Raw genomic sequence first — 17,470 nt, 5'->3', positions numbered from 1 at the left:
CTCATCTCTGTACCCCAAACACACAGATAATTGTAAGGTCCTTCAGTTGAGCAGTGACTTTCAAACCACAAAGACCAGGGAGGTTTTCCAATGCCTTGCAAAGGGCACCTATTGGTAGGTGGTTAAATAAAAATACATTGAATCAGTTTAAGCATGGTGAATTGAATAATTACACTTGGATGGTTGTTACGCACGCCTCTTGGAGGGAACGCAACACCCTGCTACACTCAACTCCATGTGGAGTGAAAGAGGCATGTGACTAGGCGCGGGTAAGGATAACAGGCAGAATATATTACTGTTAACAGGGAATTGATTTCTACCGTCACACGGTCATTTGGGGAAAAGGGGCTGGACGGAACCAAAGAAAAGAAAGTAATAAGTTAGAGCCCCCTCTACCTACCTACCCACAACTTACCTAACTAGCACCAACTGGCACACTAACCAAAATATAGGGGATAGTCTTACCTAGTGTGCATAGACATAGTACATACTACGGGTATATGTACGCCCGCAGGCCTCTTACCTAAGCACTCCCAAGGTGCCTTCCCCTTCCCCCCTGGGAAGAAATTAAACAATAATTACAACCGAAAAGTTATTTTCACTTAATAAAAACACAGTCCTATGGCATACACAAACGTCAACAGGACCGGCTACAAAATACTTTACAAATTATACAGACCAACAATGAAACACAACATACCAAGAAGCTCGCTCTGAACAACACCCAACACAGGACATATCCAGACGCTCTCGCTGAGCAACACAGGACATATCCAGACGCTCTCGCTGAGCAACACAGGACATGCCAATAAGCTCCCAGTTCCTAAAAAAAAAAAAAGGAACTCTGGCTTTTAAAGCTGCAGAAGGTGTCTGTAATTGCAGACAGCTGTATCTGGCGAGAAAGCGGGGTCAGAACTCCAATCATCAATGGGGCCGACCAATCAGCTGCTTAGGGGAATCCAGGAAGCCATTTCCTGAAAAACACATACAAACCCACAACAACACAGAAACTGGGGAACGTGACAATGGCGTATCAATATATCCAGTCACTACAAAGATACAGGCATCCTTCCTAACTGATTTGCTGGAGAGGAAGGAAACTGCTCAAGGATTTCACTGAGGTCAATGGTGACTTTAAAACAGTTTAACGGCTGTGATAGAAAACTGAGGATGAAAAGGAAGTCTGTACCGAATGAAAAATATTACAAAACATGTATCCTGTTTGCAATAAGCACTAAAGTAATACTGCAAAAAATGTGTCAAAGAAATATACTTTATGTCCTGAATATAAAGCATTATGTTTGGAGCAAATCCAACAAAGTACCACTCCATATTTTAAAGCCTGGTGGTGGCTGCATCATGTTATGGGTATGCCTGTCATCAGCAAGAATGTTTATGATGAATATAAATAGAATAGCGTTAAGCACAGGCAAAATCCTAGAGGAAAACCTGGTTCAGACACTGGTAGAAATACACCTTTCAGCAGGACAGTAACCTAAAACACAAGGCCAAACATACACTTGAGTTGCTTACGAAGACGACATTGAATGTTCCAAAGTGGCCTAGTTAGCTTTTCAAGACGATTTAAGTCAAAACTATGGCAAGACTTGAAAATGGCTTTATAGCAATGATCAACCACAACTTGACAGAGCTTGACGAATTTTTGTAAGAATAATGTGCAAATATTGTTCAGTTGTGGTGTGCAAAGCATTTAGAGACTTACTAGAAAGACTCACAGCTGTAAATCGCTGCCAAAGGTGATTTTAACATGTATTGACTTAGGAGGTTGAATACTTAGGTAATCAATATAAACTCAGCAACAACAAAAAACGTCCTCTCACTGTCAACCGTGTTTATTTTCAGTAAACTTAACATGTGTAAATATTTGTATGAACATAAGATTCAACAACTGAGACATAAACTGAACAAGTTCCACAGACATGTGACTAACAGAAATGGAATAATGTGTCCCTGAACAAAGGGGGGTCAAAATCAAAAGTAACAGTCAGTATCTGGTGTGGCCACCAGCTGCATTAAGTACTGCAGTGCATCTCGTCCTCATGGACTGCACCAGATTTGCCAGTTCCTGCTGTGAGATGTTACCCCACTTTTCCACCAAGGCACCTGCAAGTTCCCGGACATTTCTGGGGGGAATGGCCCTAGCCCTCACCGTCCGATCCAACAGGTCCCAGACATGCTCAATGGGATTGAGATCCGGGCTCTTCGCTGGCCATGGCAGAACACTGACATTCCTGTCTTGCAGGAAATCACGCACAAAACGAGCAGTATGGCATGCTGGAGGGTCATGTCAGGATGAGCCTGCAGGAAGGGTACAGCATTAGGGAGGAGGTTGTCTTCCATGTAACGCACAGCGTTGAGATTGCCTGTAATGACAACAAGCTCAGTCCGATGATGCTGTGACACACTGCCCCAGACCTTATGACGGACCCTCCACCTCCAAATCAATCCCGCTCCAGAGTACAGGCCTCAGTGTAACGCTCATTCCTTCGACGATAAACGCGAATCCGACCATCACCCCTGGTGAGACAAAACCGCGACTCGTCAGTGAAGAGCACTTTTTACCAGTCCTGTCTGGTCCAGCGACGGGGGATTTGTGCCCATAGGCGATGTTGTTGCCAGTGATGTCTGGTGAGGACCTGCCTTACAATAGGCCTACAAGCCCTCAGTCCAGCCTCTCTCAGCCTATTGCGGACAGTCTGAGCACTGATGGAGGGATTGTGCCTTCCTGGTGTATCTCAGGCAGTTGTTGTCGCCATCCTGTACCTGTGTGATGTTCGGATGCACCAGGTGTGATGTTCGGATGTACCGATCCTGTGCAGGTGTTGTTACACGTGGTCTGCCACTGCGAGGACGATCAGCTGTCCGTCCTGTCTCCCTGTAGCGCTCTTAGGCGTCTCACAGTACGGACATTGCAATTTATTGCCCCGGCCACATCTGCAGTCCTCATGCCTCCTTGCAGCATGCCTACGGCATGTTCACGCAGATGAGCAGGGACCCTGGGCAACTTTTGGTTTTTCAGAGTCAGTAGAAAGGCCTCTTTAGTGTCCTAAGTTTTCATAACTGTGACCTTAATTGCATACTGTCTGTAAGCTGTTAGTGTCTTAACGACCATTCCACAGGTGCATGTTCATTAATTGTTTATGGTTCATTAAACAAGCATGGGAAACAGTGTTTAAACCCTTAACAATGAAGATCTGTGAAGTTATTTGAATTTTTACAAATTATCTTTGAAAGACAGGGTCCTGAAAAAGTACATTTTTTTCCTGAGTTTATATATATTGTACCAGGCTCAAGGAGGTGGGGTTTCCACGTCACCAAGTTCAATAACCAAACACACACACGAAGCACAACTAGAATACAAATGGGGAATTTATTAGGGAGATTTGCACACTGTGGGAAAGGGGGGAATTCAGCAACCAGTTCACAGTCCACAATCCGTTCTCGTTGTCCATTTCGTGTTCCAGGGGTAATCCTAAACCTCGGGTCCTCAGTCAAACCAGTTTGGTACAGGGGGGGTAATCAGACAGTCCATGTCACAACGTGTAATCACACAGATAATTCTCTCTCTTCTCACACTCTCCATAACACACGTTTCCTTCTGTCCGCTCCCTATTTGTGCAGTCCGCGTCCTCTTTTATCACAAAGCACTCCATGCCTTAATGATCCATAGGATTTCCTTGTTGGGGTAGGAAGTTCATGTAAGGCTCTGGGAAGGAGCAAGCAGGCTGCAAGATATCGCCCTTCAATCACCACTCCCCTCACTTCTTCCTGAAACAATATTGATTACCTATTTTATTTATTAAAAAAAAAAAAAAATTGTAAATATACTTTTACATAAGGCGTTCTGTGTGGGTCCATTATCATTGGCACGTTCATATGTGTAAAGAACCTGAAAAACCAAATCACACAGTAATATGGGCAATAAAAACTGCCACAAGCCTCCTTGTCTACATTTAAATCCACACCAAGATTTCAGTAGACACTCAGTGCACCCTGCGAGTAGGGAGACGAAAACAGACAAGACAAATGTTCCAATGCTGTTCAAACGCATTGTGAAATTAAACAATTTTTACCTTATCAGCACAGTAAAAAACTCTTAAAACATGCACAATGTACATTATTCTGTGGCTAGAGTGGAGTTGAACCACAAAGACACAAACCAATTGAAGAGAAATAGGCAGAAAATCAGATTCGTGACTCCCCAGTTTTGCTTCTGGAGCAAAGTAAGAAGCATGTGATACATAACAACCCATTCCAGTGCTGCATCTCAGTAGTTCAACATGTCCTTCTCTCCTTCCCTTCATGTGTACTGATCTTTAAGAATTGAACAGGTCAATTGGAAACAACAGCTTTCACCTATCCAGTGTCATAAGATATGTGCATATGAAGGAAAAGAGACAACCAAAAGCCACTTAGCCTCTATAAGGACACAATCCTGGGATTTGCTACAAAAATCATCAGATAGCTCCCTTCATAACACCTACTAGACTAGGTGGACTTGGATGTGTACAATTGAATAGTTTATCTTGTCCTTTCAAACGGTCAATATGGAAATCAAACAAGGAAACAAGACTTATTGGATTTGAACACACACCCTTCTAAAACATCATAGGGAAGCAAGGAGAGCATTGTAGAAGAAGAACTTTTGAGAGTCACACATTGTGACGAAAGGGTGGTATTAGAAGGGTCAAGGGGCACACCCAGGGTGTGTCCTCATCTATCGGTTGTAAAACTGAGACGACACCCACGCCAGGCCCCACTTGAGGTTGGTCAACATGAATTTGAGCGCCTTGGTCCACTGCTCCTCTGAGTTGAACTGGGTCTTGATGGAGTAGGAGCCGCCGCTGCCTCCTGTGTCCTCAATCTTGCCCTTCTCGACATCCAACCTGACCCATAACAGAAAAAGGTGCATTAAAACTCAAACCCCCAAGTGTTTATTTCTTGAGGGGTATGAAAGAAACTGGTGAGACATCTACAGCTGCTAACACCACATTTAAAAAAAAATAAGGCCAGGACGCTAAGACAAAATCATCTGCAGATTTCTCATGCTAGTGACTAGTTGGAGGCAAAGGATTAAGCTGTCAAAAGCTGACCAACTCCAGTTATTTCTGTAAGTACAATAGAGTACCACAATATGTGTCATAATACCCATAAAACATAGCGGTCAAACAAGGAAATGGTTCCAACTGTTTTTTCACCATCGGTTTTTCCCAGTAGGAAATTTTGGAAACACTTAAAATTAGGGATGTGTTTCATGTAGGCTTACCCTTGTGTGACGTTTCGATAACCGTGTAAATATCTGTAGGACAAGGTGACTTATCAATATATTTGCCGGGATTTAGCCCCCAAAAATGAAATGCTAATTAGCTGCTAATGTGGCTATCATAAAGAACTACAAATGCCATGATGATCTGGACGAGACTGCCGAGGCAAAGGTAAGAATCTCTGAATTAACTATGTTAGCTAAATTTAGTAATGAATAAATTGGCAAATTGGCTTTAAATTGACAATTCAGAGAGTTCAGTAATATGTTTCACCTCAAAGAAAAGTGGCATGTTTAAATATGAGATGAGGGCAAGCAGTTCAACACAGGTAGGTAACATTCACCATTTTGGGCAGTATATTATGATCTATTATGACATCACATCCACATAAGTGTGTGAGATTCTAGAAGTCTCATTATTTGTGAACCAATTATGATGTCACAACTGATCAATAAATTCCAAATGTTCTGTTTGAACATTCTGGTGTCTGATTGCTGAAAATAGAACACTAGTATCCAAGACAATCTAGCAGATTCCTCCTGAGATATAGTTAACACAGTAGATCACCATAAAATATAGAAAGTGCTACTAGACAAGAACTTAGTTGCAGAACCAGGTTAGAAAAATATAACTGTCAATCTCCTTGATGATGAGGAGATTCTTGCAGCCGCTACAGGAAGATAATGCTTTAACAGGGAACCTTGGAGCTGCCAGTAGCAACTCCATTCAGCCTGCCCTGCCATCTCAACCCAAGGCCACTGAGAAGCTTCCAGCGTTCAAACAAAACAGTTTAAACACCTCCAGAATCCCAGTACTGGAGTTGACTGAAGAAAGAAAGGGTGCTCTGCAGCGACTTGCCAGTTTGAAGGCTGTGGAAAAGAAACCACATCCTCCCTCCAGAATCCCAGTACTGCAGAAGAAGAGGTCCATCTGCAATGGGAAGAGTCAAGGACTGCATGTAGCTCCAACATCTCAGCAGTCAGGGAAGGCTACTGTTCCTCCCATCCGGAAGCCACTGCAACCCATCCGTACCAAGAGGGATCAAACCTGCGTGGTGAAAGACATCTACCGCCATAGTGCCAAGCCATTGAAGGCAGTCCATGGAGCCAATATGGTCGCCAAGATGCCACTGCCTCCAATTAGAGCCAGAGTCACTGTGCCAAACAGTGATGCCAAGAAGAAGCCATTCCAGCCAGTCAGACCAGAGGGCAGCCCTCGTCCTGCTTACAGAAGGCAGGTTGTGAAGAAACACGTTCAGTTCAAGACTCAGACCCTAACTGTACAGGATCTACCGCCGTGCCCCGATGAGATGGTATGGGACGTCTTTAACTCAGAGGCTGAGCAGGTGATGGCATATATGAAGGCCAAGCTGATCAGTGTCACCCAAGAATTGAAACTGATTAAGAGTGGGGCCAAGATGGATGCTCAGGCATTGGAGGAGAAAAACGCAAAAGTGCGGTTGAGAAAAAAGGTGGAGAAGTTCATCCAGGAGATCTGCCTGATGAAGGTGGATTCTGACCTATGGGAGATGATAAGAGATAATGAAGAAGAGGAAGAAGAGGAAGAAAGGATTAAAGAGGTGAGGAGAAATGGAGAAGAAAGCAGTGTGGCAAGTAAGCCGAAGCAGACAGCCACGAGATACACTGTGAGCAAGCCAAAGGATGTCAAGAAGGGTTTGAACATGGAAGAGAAAAAGGAGGACAGACAGGTAAAGTAGCTTGACATTCCAAAGCCATGCTACCTGCTGATCTAGTGTAGTGTTGGTGATCACGTGTGTTTGTTCAAGAGGAGGCTGATGGGAGGAGTTATAGGAGGATAGGATCGTTGTAATGGCTGGAATGAAATGAATTGATCGGAATCAAACGTGGTTTCCATGTGATTGATGTGTGTGATACCGTTCCTTTTGTTCTATTCCAGCCATTACAATGAGCCCATTACAATGAGCTCCTCCCACCAGCCTCATCTGGTTTGTACATATTGTATATCTTGTCTTTGTTTCCCAGCTGCCCATTATTTGTCCCATCTGATAACATCCATTCATTCAGGTGGTGTTGAAACGTCGATTTGGGATGAGTGCAGCCAACTCCAAGCTGAAGCAGTGTGAGCACTGCGGCCGGTGCTTTGATCCTAGTCGCCTGGAGAAACACAGCGAGATCTGTGCCAAGCTCTCCTCCAAGAGCTCTAGACGAGGGGTCTATGACTCCACCAAGCACCGTCTCAAAGGCACTGTACTGGCTGGCTACGTGAAGCGATCCGTGGTGTGATGCACCAAGGGACCTGAGTCTGTCGCTCTTTTGTATTTTGGATTGAACAGACAGACATACAGTGACTGCTAAACCACCAGCTGCCCAAATGAGGACTTCTACCTTGGAATCTGTGAGGGTTCCAATAAGAGGCAGTACTACTAGGAGGCAGTATTGTATCCAGAAACGTCTAAACCAACAGTGTTCAGCAGTTCCTCAAATCTACAGAAACACCTGTATAAAACACCTCAATAAAATCAAATCCAAATACTCATCTAAATCATTCTGTCAGATGTGTTACTAGTGCAGGAAAGTAGAATAAATGACATATTAAGAAACAAGGGAACGTATTTGTCAAATCTGAATATGAAAAGGAGTGATTTTTTTATGATTTGGAAAAATGAATAAAGATATACTAATTAATTGAGTTGTATAACTTACCAAATTTACACAATTAACTGAAGTTGGTCAGCTTTTGACAGCTTAATCCTTGGTCTCTCGGCGTAATCCATAGATTATTACAATTATCATTTAATGATGTCTGCTGGACTAGTTGACTGACCTGTAGGGCAGGCAGAATCCCGTGTCTCCCTTCTCCACCTCCTCCTTGAACTGCTGCACACAGTCCAGGAAGGCCACCATGGCATGGTCAAACTTGTTGTCCCAGAAGAAGCGCAGGCCCCCTGTACAGTACAGTGGTAGCTCCTACACACATAAGAAGAAAGGAAGAGTGGAATGTACCATATACAACATGGCCTATTCACTGGGGTTGGCTTGGGCCAGTCTGATGAGCATTGGAAAATAGTTCACTCTTTTTTTCACAGCTCAATAAAAAAGGTTTGTTTGTCTCCATATACACTGCAAAAATTTAAATCTAAGTAAAATTAATACATCTTAAATCAAGGCAATATATGCTTGTTTTTTTCTGACAAGATATTTCTTATCAGCCAGTTTTTATGTTGGAGCATTTCACCTGTTTCAAGCTTTTTTGTCCTTAATTATCTTAAGATAATATAACTTGTTACTGAGATTGTGTTACTGGTTCTGAGTAACTTAATGCCCGAAGCTAGAAATACCAGAATTATAAAGCTGTTTGATCAACACTGACAAGTACAAAACTGCTTTGTCAAAGTCAGAATTTCTTATTTCAAGCATCTTATCCTTTTCATCTCTTCACATATTAAGAACAGATAATGACAAAATGGAATTCACTGTTTTATTGTCAATCTTACACACAGCACAGCAATTATGTAGACAAAATACAGTACAGAACAAAGACAGTACACTTTTCATATCTGGGGAACACAACGAGTCATTTGAACTGTTGTCCAATTCTATTACTTCCCCAAGATGGTATTTTACTTGAACATAAGTTTGGCTCTTGTTGCTACTTGTGTAATGAGAGGTAAAATCAAGCAGCTTTTCAGCATCCACTAACTCAGTGGCCTGTGCAAATTGTGGGACCTCAACTTGATAAGCCATGACATTTCTATCAAAGCGTCTAGTTTGAAATGGTTGATATTCCAAACAATATAGCCTAGAGTCAACAAGAAATATGTTTTTGACCAGTACAAATTCTAGCATATTACCATTCAGTACTTTTGCAAAGATCATGGACTTCTGAGTTATGTATTTATTACAAGCCATTTGACTGATACAGCATGGTTTACTTCATTGAAACCTAGGAAGTCCCTCAATTTCCCACGTAACTATTGTAGATCTTTAACCTCTGATACAGGTCCCATCTCCCTTTCATTTGAAAAAACTGGGTGCATTGAACTGTCAACATTTTGGCAACTTTCATATATTTGGTTCTGATTGATCAAAGACTTACAAATATTTTTTAAATCGAGCTTCGAAGCCCATTGTTTAAAGAATTAATGTTTAGACTCGAACCGCATACACATATGTCTAACCATTGGACCCAATGACTTTATCTGTGATGGCAAATGTATCATATAATGCTGTTTAGGTGTAACATTGCGGTCTGGAAAAAGCTCTTTCCAATGCTTCAAATGATTTTCAATGAGTAACTTTGTAAATGACATCGCCGAAGTCGAGGATCGGTAAGATGGTCAGTTTTACAAGGGTATGTTTGGCAGCATGAGTGAAAGATGCTTTGTTGCGAAATAGGAAGCCAATTCTAGATTTAACTTTGGATTGGAGATGTTTGATGTGAGTCTGGAAGGAGAGTTTACAGTCTAACCAGACACCTAGGTATTTGTAGTTGTCCTAAGTCAGAACCGTCCAGAGTAGTGATGCTGGATGGGCGGGCAGGTGCAGGCAGCAATCAGTTGAAGAGCATGCATTTAGTTCTACTTGTATTTAAGAGCAGTTGGAGGCCACAGAAGGAGAGTTGTATGGCATTGAAGCTTGACTGGAGGGTTGTTAACACTGTGTCCAAAGAAGGGCCAGAAGTATACAGAATGGTGTCGTCTGCGTAGAGGTGGATCAGAGACTCACCAGCAGCAAGAGCGAGATCATTGATATATACAGAGAAAAGAGTCGGCCCAAGAATTGAACCCTGTGGCACCCCCATAGAGCCTGCCAGAGGCCCGGACAACAGGCCCTCCGATTTGCACACTGAACTATATCAGAGTAGTTGGTGAACCAGGCGAGGCAACCATTTAAGAAACCAAGGCTGTTGAGTCTGCCGATGAAGATGTGATGACTGACAGAGTCGAAAGCCTTGGCCAGGTCAATGAATACAGCTGCACAGTATTGTTTCTTATCGATGGCGATTAAGATATCGTTTAGGACCTTGAGCGTGGCTGAGGTGCACCCATGACCAGCTCTGAAACCAGATTGCATAGTGGAGAAGGTGCGGTGGCATTCGAAATGGTCGGTAATCTGTTTGTTGACTTGGCTTTCGAAGACTTTAGAGAGGCAGGGTAGGATAGATAAAAGTCTGTAGCAGTTTGGGTCAAGAGTGTATCCCCCTTTGAAGAGGGGGATGACCGCAGCTGCTTTCCAATCTTTGGGAATCTAAGATGACACGAAAGAGAGGTTGAACAGGCTAGTAATAGGGGTTGCAACAATTTCGGCAGATCATTTTAGAAAGGGTCCAAATTGTCTAGCCCGGCTGATTTGTAGGGGTCCAGACTTTGCAGCTCTTTCAGAACATCAGCTGACTGGATTTGGGAGAAGGAGAAATGGGGAAGGCTTGGGCAAGTTGCTGTGGGGGGTGCAGGACTGTTGACCGGTGTAGGGGTAGCCAGGTGGAAAGCATGGCCAACCGTAGAAAAATGCTTATTGAAATTCTCAATTATAGTGGATTTATCGGTGGTGACAGAGTTTCCTATCCTCAGTGCAGTGGGCAGCTGGGAGGAGGTGCTCTTATTCTCCATGGACTTTACTGTGTCCCAGAGCTTTTTTGAGTTTGTGTTGCAGAAAGCAAATTTCTGCTTGAAAAAGCTAGCCTTGGCTTTTCTAACTGCCTGTGTATATTGGTTTCTAACTTCCCTGAAAAGTTGCATATCACGGGGGCTGTTCGATGCTAATGCAGAACACCACAGGATGTTTTGTGTTGGTTAAGGGCAGTCAGGTTTGGAGAGAACCAAGGGCTATATTTGTTCCTGGTTCTACATTTCTTGAATGGGGCATGCTTATTTAAGATGGTGAGGAAGGCATTTAAAAAAAATAACCAGGCATCCTCTACTGAAGGGATGAGGTCAATATCCTTCCAGGATACCCGGGCCAGGTCGATTAGAAAGGCCTGCTCGCTGAAGTGTTTCAGGAAGCGTTTGACAGTGATGAGTGGAGGTCGTCTGACCGCTGACCCATTACGGTTGCAGGCAATGAGGCAATGATCGCTGAGATCTTGGTTGAAAACAGCAGAGATGTATTTAGAGGGCAAGTTGGTTAGGATGATATCTATGAGGTTGCCCGTGTTTACAGCTTTGGGGTGGTACCTGGTAGGTTCATTGATAATTTGTGTGAGATTGAGGGCATCAAGCTTAGATTGTAGGATGGCTGGGGTGTTAAGCATGTCCAAGTTTAGGTCACCTAGCAGCACGAGCTCTGACGATAGATGGGGGGGCAATCAGTTCACATATGTATACATCCATGTCTTCCTTGATTCTATTCAATATTACATCTACACCAGATTGACAGAGGTCTGCTGATCTAGCCATGGCAAGTAGCCTGATAGCTGCCAGTTTAGACCTGTATTTTGGATTTATATTTCCTAGGGTGTAGTACACCATTAACAACTTGTTTTTTGATGCAAAGGATCCTAGTGGGTTACAGATCTCTATTTCATCCGTGTACAGAACAATCTGCAATGCATTTGGTTTCTCTGAAAATAAGGGATGTGATTTTAGAAGAGCACCATCAACAATGTCATGAAAACAACTTGCCCTGCACATCTGGGGTCCCTTTTCAACCATAGACAAAATCCTTGGGTGTGATAAGAACTGCTCTAGACTTTTGACTAATGGTACATAATAAAATAATTTGTCTTTGATGAAAATGTCTTTTGATCCTCCACATTTCATCCTGCATATGGTTCCAGCAATTAGAATTTCCTCTGCATCCAAACTGCTAAACTGCTTCTTAGTAACACTGTCCTGTCTAAATGTTGCAACGCCAGCAAAAGGGTCAATGAAATTGTCATATATATCCATTGCATCTTTTTCAAGTTGACCTGATGTGCTTCCTGAATGCTTCTTTAGCACTGCCTCCATCTGCTTCCTGAGGTTGTCCAATAGTGGTGATTGATACTGCTGTACCCCAGCAACAATGTCATTCACACCTTTCTGAAAATGAGATAGTGAGAGAGGTGGGGATGTCATCAATCATGGAGGTTGGAACACACCATCATGTATACCTATGATATTCAGATTTTCTTATGACATATTCATTAACATAAGGACATAAGGGCTCAACAATAGTAAGGAACACAACCTAGCACTGAGAATGAACTCAACCATCACTCAACCACTACAAAATGCTCTGCATAATGTAACAAACCAAATGCTCTGTTCAGAAAAAGCATCTTACCTGTGAGAGATGATGCTTGGCTCTGGTATTTATCACAAAAGCAGTGGCATGTGTTGTCAGATTTAAAAAAAAATGTTGACATTGAATGTAGTATCCTGAGGCTGGACATTACAAGTTCATGACAAGTATAATGTTTGTGACAGGAGAAGTGGTTGCGAAGACTGACTATGAATGCTATTAGTAAATCTAAGTACTTAAAAAAATATGGTAAATTTCAGTAGATTGCCACCAACCGAGTAACTTACTTGTTGCACTGTGACAGCTCCATGTTGGTCAATGCCCCTTTGCCCTTCATCCGAGTCAGATGGATGGAGTTGCTGATCAGTGATGCTGGAGTTAACTACAAGACTATCGGGTTGAATGTTGTCCTGTGTACCACACATCAAAGAAACAGATGATTTGAAATTGTATTTAGTGTCACCAATAGTCCTATTTAAGTGTTTTGTTCCTATTTATCATCGATTATTTTCACATTAACCCAGCTTTAGCCATAAGAGTCATAAATGGCTAAAATGATCGAATAGCCTAATGGACAGTATGACTTTGGCCCGTGTATCGTCTGTTCATTAAATCATTTTTTTAAATCCAGAGAACAAAAAAAAATGCTAGATAGCTACTTACTTCTTCCGGTGGTGCTTGGCTTTCCTATGATGGCTGTTCATCTCGTCGGGTGCAATCAAGTAGGTGTTGAAGGTAGTTTCTCTTTACATGATGGAAGGAATTGTACACTCTATATTCCTCAGAGCATCCGTCAATACCACAGAGCAAACAGAAATCTGGGCTGCGACTGTAAAATCTATTGATATGACTCAATAACAGTTTTAATGAAAAAGTAATAAAAACGCAGCAGATGACGCACCGTCAAAGCATCTTGAACCGCAAACGCAAGTAAAACGTTCCCACTGCTTTCGATGAAAAGGGCTGAAAGAAGTGAAAATGATGTTCAGTATTTATAATAAAACCAAGTTATTTGACTGGAGTAGAGAACAACACCACTGGGACTTTTAACTATACATGTATCACTCCGCTTTACAGGTGTTCTAATAACCGTTCATTACATTAACGATTCGTTCTCTATCTTAAATTGTAACAAACTTCGCACCGCAAATATGAACATATTTCCACAAATAACATTTGAGTTAAATGATGAATGGTCGTCAGGAGAGGACGGTAACGTGTAGACCTACAGAAAGTAGCAGTAGCAAGCTAGTGTGGAGGAAAATGTATATGTGGTGCTTGGCAACAGTCCAGTCCCAGACCAGTTGGGGAACTATGTGTGTTGGCGGAGCCAAATAAATGATGAAATAAATAAACAAATCATAATCTATTGTTGCTTATTACTGTTAACTAAGAAATTGCGCTTGTAGAACTGTTGTATAAAAGCAATATCACACTCGAGGTCGTGCTGCTATACGGAATATTATTATCTTCTGCCTGCAGCCTCGTACCTATGACCGACTCACAGCCGTGCTGATATTCAGCACTCCCTCTCGTGTGATATTGCTTAACTGACGTACGTTCATCACATTATCTAGCTAAATAAGGGAGGCCTAAAAAACTAAAAAGTCAAATACGGTCCAAATCTTTGAGTCATCTAACAACACCATGAATGAAGATGGAATGGATGACACATATCCAGGCATGGACCATATATCAACCGCAGAATTAAAAGGTAATGTTCATATGTTTACACCCGTCTACCTTTCTCCTTAGCAAGCTAACGTTAGCTAACGTTCATTTGAATTGGAAAGTTGGCAAACCAAGTTAGCATGCTACTTTTAACAAGGTAACGTTGACTTTTAGCAGTTAATAACTGCACGAACGGCCATTCGTTGAAAAAACTTGAACTTTGGTTAGATGGAGAGTGCTTTATTGCCAGAAATAGTGTTAATGAGGTGTAAATGTGCCCTAATGACTGACACCATCGATTATTTAGCTTCGCCGTCTTTGGCGCCCTTTCTATTGACAATAGAAAATAAATAGAAATGGCGCCGAAGACGGCGAAGCTAAATTATCGATGGTGTCAGTCATTGTCTACAATCTTAACTAGGCAAGCAAAGATTAACTAATGTTAAGGCTGCATGTGTTCGAATCTGATATAGGAACAAAGAGTCAATTATATTTTATATTAATGTCAATATTTATTCAGCAGTTAATAAATGGCAAATGCAATTTCCGTATATACGGGTTCACTGTAACACCCCGCAGGGCAAACAGAGAACTGAAAATGACATCATAAGTTCTTCATTAAATACTCTGACAGAGATAGTTCCAGCTCACTGCTGGCCTGTCAGAGGGAGGATGAGCGTGGTTTAAACTTACTCATCCTATCGTTGGCTTGCAGGCTGGTCCCAGCCTCTAGACGCATCTTTGTTGCCAACCATAGTTGTCTTCTAGCTTATCTTCATGTGTGTACCCGAGAGTCAGACACCCAAGGACAGTGCCTGTTTTTATGCTACAGTTAGGACAGTTTCTGCTTCCATTCTACCAGCCCCTCCAGTACACCTGTCCTTGAGCGACCCCACAACCAGGCATTGTGTGTGTGTGTGTGTGTCACGAGTCTACTCAGCCTACACTCCTACTACCAGCAACCCTCCAGTTAGTCATGTCTATTATATGTTGCTCAATCTATGTTAATACAATATAAACCTCTTAGTGCATTACAGTCCGTTCATACTTAGGCCTACATCTACTGTAAATGGTAATACATCATATCTAATAAGTGAAATAAAATCCAACAATACTTATTAGCTTAAAGGTATAGGTTAAACTTTAACACCCCATTATGCAGGGCCAAATCTCACAATCCCCCTTTTGACACCAACTAGGTGTCATTTAACAAAATAATTGAAAAATAAAAACAGAATTAGTAGAAAACATAAAAATAATTAGTAAAAATGTCATACAATTTTGAGATTCCCCCTTTTGACACCTGCAAGGTGTCACAACCAAAACATTGTACATTTTCGATTTAATGATTAGATGATTAGTTAAAAACCCTCACATCCTTCCGGCTACACCTAACTTGTACTAGGTTGACTACCAGTCACCCAGGAACTTCAAACCCTCACATAAGGAAAGACAAATAGTACACAGGATATATTCAGAACATATTATTCAAAACATATAAAAAGAAGACCTTGCGGCAGGGGCTACACCTAACATGTGTGGGACAGACTCTTTGTCCCAGAACTTAAAACCTTCACATCCACCTGTCACTACATTCAACACATATAAGAACATTTTGGATATGCTTTATTCAACCACTTCCTCAACAGCAAACCAAGGATCCTTGCCCAGAGCTGGATTCAGTGTCCTCTGGGGTCACTTCCATCAAAGGCATCATTCCGGTTGCCCATCTGTTCCGTTATCAATCTCTCCAGAATCCTGGAAATGAGACCTCTCGCACAAGGGACCAAACAACAACCACACAACACAAACACACTCATACAGGTGAAAGCTGCCCATAATACAGTTCCTACAACACTTTTCCATTTCCCAAACATGGGCTGTGTTATAAGGAATGTACGTACAGCAATGAACCTAATCATTCTACCTACACCATCCTCCTTTGCCAGTAACATATCGAGAGTCAGTCTATTTTACCAGGTCATGAGGGAGGTGGCGGATAATTGGTCAGAGAACCTCTTTACTGCATCCCCAGTTTCATTCATGAATCTCTGTTGATTATAAAAGATGTCATTAATCCCATCCACATTTTTATTTATTGTCAACCACCAAAATAATGTAGTGCTAAAGCCTTCACATATTTGATTCATAGCTTTGTATTCATCTGGAACTTCCCTGAGGATGCCAATAGCATCCATCTAGACAAAGCTACTCCCATCCTGGTCAAAACTCCTCCTGTGCCTACTTTAGCCTCCTATAACTGGCCTCTGATGACTAACTCGAACTGGTTGGACCAATAACCCCGGGCGCAAGTTCCTAACCACCCTTTGTGGTAATTTCTGTCGTATGCGTCCTTTACTGGTACTAGCCCACCCTACATCAGTTATAGGTGCTATGAGGTTACACATTTTCTCCTGTGCTTTCAAACCTAAGTCAGTCACATTAACGATTACTTTCAGCCATTAAAATCATCTTAGTTCTCGGTGCCATTCTTGTATCTATAACACTGGTACTCATCAGGAGTTAAGGTGAACCGAGGTGGGTTGGTTGAGTACTTCTACCTGGCCACCCCCAGTCCCTGTACAGTTGTCTGCTTTCCCAGGAAATTGTTTAATGTTTACCTTAAATCCTACATCTTGATCTTCTTTGACTCCTTATTCTGTAAGTCACTCATCAATGTATTATATAGTTTATCTTCTACTTCTTCTCAATGACAACGGTATCGTATGATTAGTACCAGAAGGTGGTGGATCTGAATGTATCAGAAAGATTAGACTATGATGCAGCTTAGAGTCTCTACTCTTCCCAAAAACCGCCAACCCTCTCCTGCCCTTAGTCTCTCTTCTAGGTACCACCCCATACTCACACCTCTAGGAGCACACACAGTGATGAACGGTCGGGATAGGAAATCTTCGTTAAGGAGGTAACCCCCGGACCCTGTTGGTATCGGTTCTTCTCCTAACTCTGTGTGTGTTCAGCAGTGTTCATATGTGTACATACCTCCTTGCAGTGGGTAACGTGGACCCAAGTGACTCTCTCAGCTTTTCTAATGGCAAAGGCAGTGGTTTAACAGAACCTGGTATGGACCTTCCCCACGGGGCTGCTTCCCGTCTTTTCTCCTCAGGGACTGGATCCACACCCAGTCTCCTGATTGTACTAAGTGAATCACCTTCTCCTGTAATTCACCTGTTGGACACAAAATCTTGGACATACGGTTTGGTTAACAAACAGTCTTCTCATGTGCTCTGCTAGTATTTCTTCAACTTCTATGTCTACCTGTTCTGGTATCTCTAACTCTGGCATTCTATAGGC

The 17,470-nt window shown here is 42.3% G+C and overlaps 2 protein-coding genes and 1 long non-coding RNA gene across 3 annotated transcripts; 1 reads left to right on the top strand and 2 right to left on the bottom strand.

The window, feature by feature from the left end:
- Positions 1–3,302: 3,302 nt before the first annotated feature.
- On the bottom strand, positions 3,303–9,142 carry LOC123728970 (beclin-1). Its single transcript, XM_045701934.1, has 3 exons — positions 9,128–9,142; positions 8,091–8,233; positions 3,303–4,907 (listed from the first exon to the last, which is right to left on the bottom strand). The coding sequence occupies exons 1-3, from the start codon at positions 9,140–9,142 to the stop codon at positions 4,739–4,741; spliced, it is 327 nt and encodes a 108-aa protein (XP_045557890.1). The 3' UTR covers positions 3,303–4,738.
- Positions 5,441–7,791, top strand: LOC106579372 (uncharacterized). Its single transcript, XM_014159212.2, has 2 exons — positions 5,441–6,993; positions 7,331–7,791. The coding sequence occupies exons 1-2, from the start codon at positions 5,932–5,934 to the stop codon at positions 7,547–7,549; spliced, it is 1,281 nt and encodes a 426-aa protein (XP_014014687.2). The 5' UTR covers positions 5,441–5,931; the 3' UTR covers positions 7,550–7,791.
- Positions 9,143–11,479: 2,337 nt separating the features above from the next.
- On the bottom strand, positions 11,480–13,729 carry LOC106579153 (uncharacterized). The gene is made up of 3 exons (XR_001322597.2): positions 13,151–13,729; positions 12,775–12,897; positions 11,480–12,285 (listed from the first exon to the last, which is right to left on the bottom strand). It is a non-coding gene; the product is annotated as an uncharacterized lncRNA (long non-coding RNA).
- Between the last annotated feature and the right edge of the window lie 3,741 nt (positions 13,730–17,470).

This window comes from Salmo salar, chromosome ssa19, assembly GCF_905237065.1.
Source record: "Salmo salar chromosome ssa19, Ssal_v3.1, whole genome shotgun sequence".
Taxonomy (NCBI): Eukaryota; Metazoa; Chordata; class Actinopteri; order Salmoniformes; family Salmonidae; genus Salmo; species Salmo salar.
Note: the sequence above shows the minus strand (reverse complement) of the source record. Positions and strands in the feature narration are given on the sequence as shown.

Bases quoted from the DNA above. Each gene is read 5' to 3' on its own strand.
- LOC123728970 (XM_045701934.1), bottom strand. The intron at 4,908-8,090 runs GTCAGTCAACTA...GTTATGGGTCAG, and splicing joins GGATTCTGCCTGCCCTACAG to GTTGGATGTCGAGAAGGGCA.
- LOC106579372 (XM_014159212.2), top strand. From the start codon at position 5,932: ATGATGAGGAGATTCTTGCAGCCGCTACAGGAAGATAATGCTTTAACA. The intron at 6,994-7,330 runs GTAAAGTAGCTT...CCATTCATTCAG, and splicing joins AGAAAAAGGAGGACAGACAG to GTGGTGTTGAAACGTCGATT.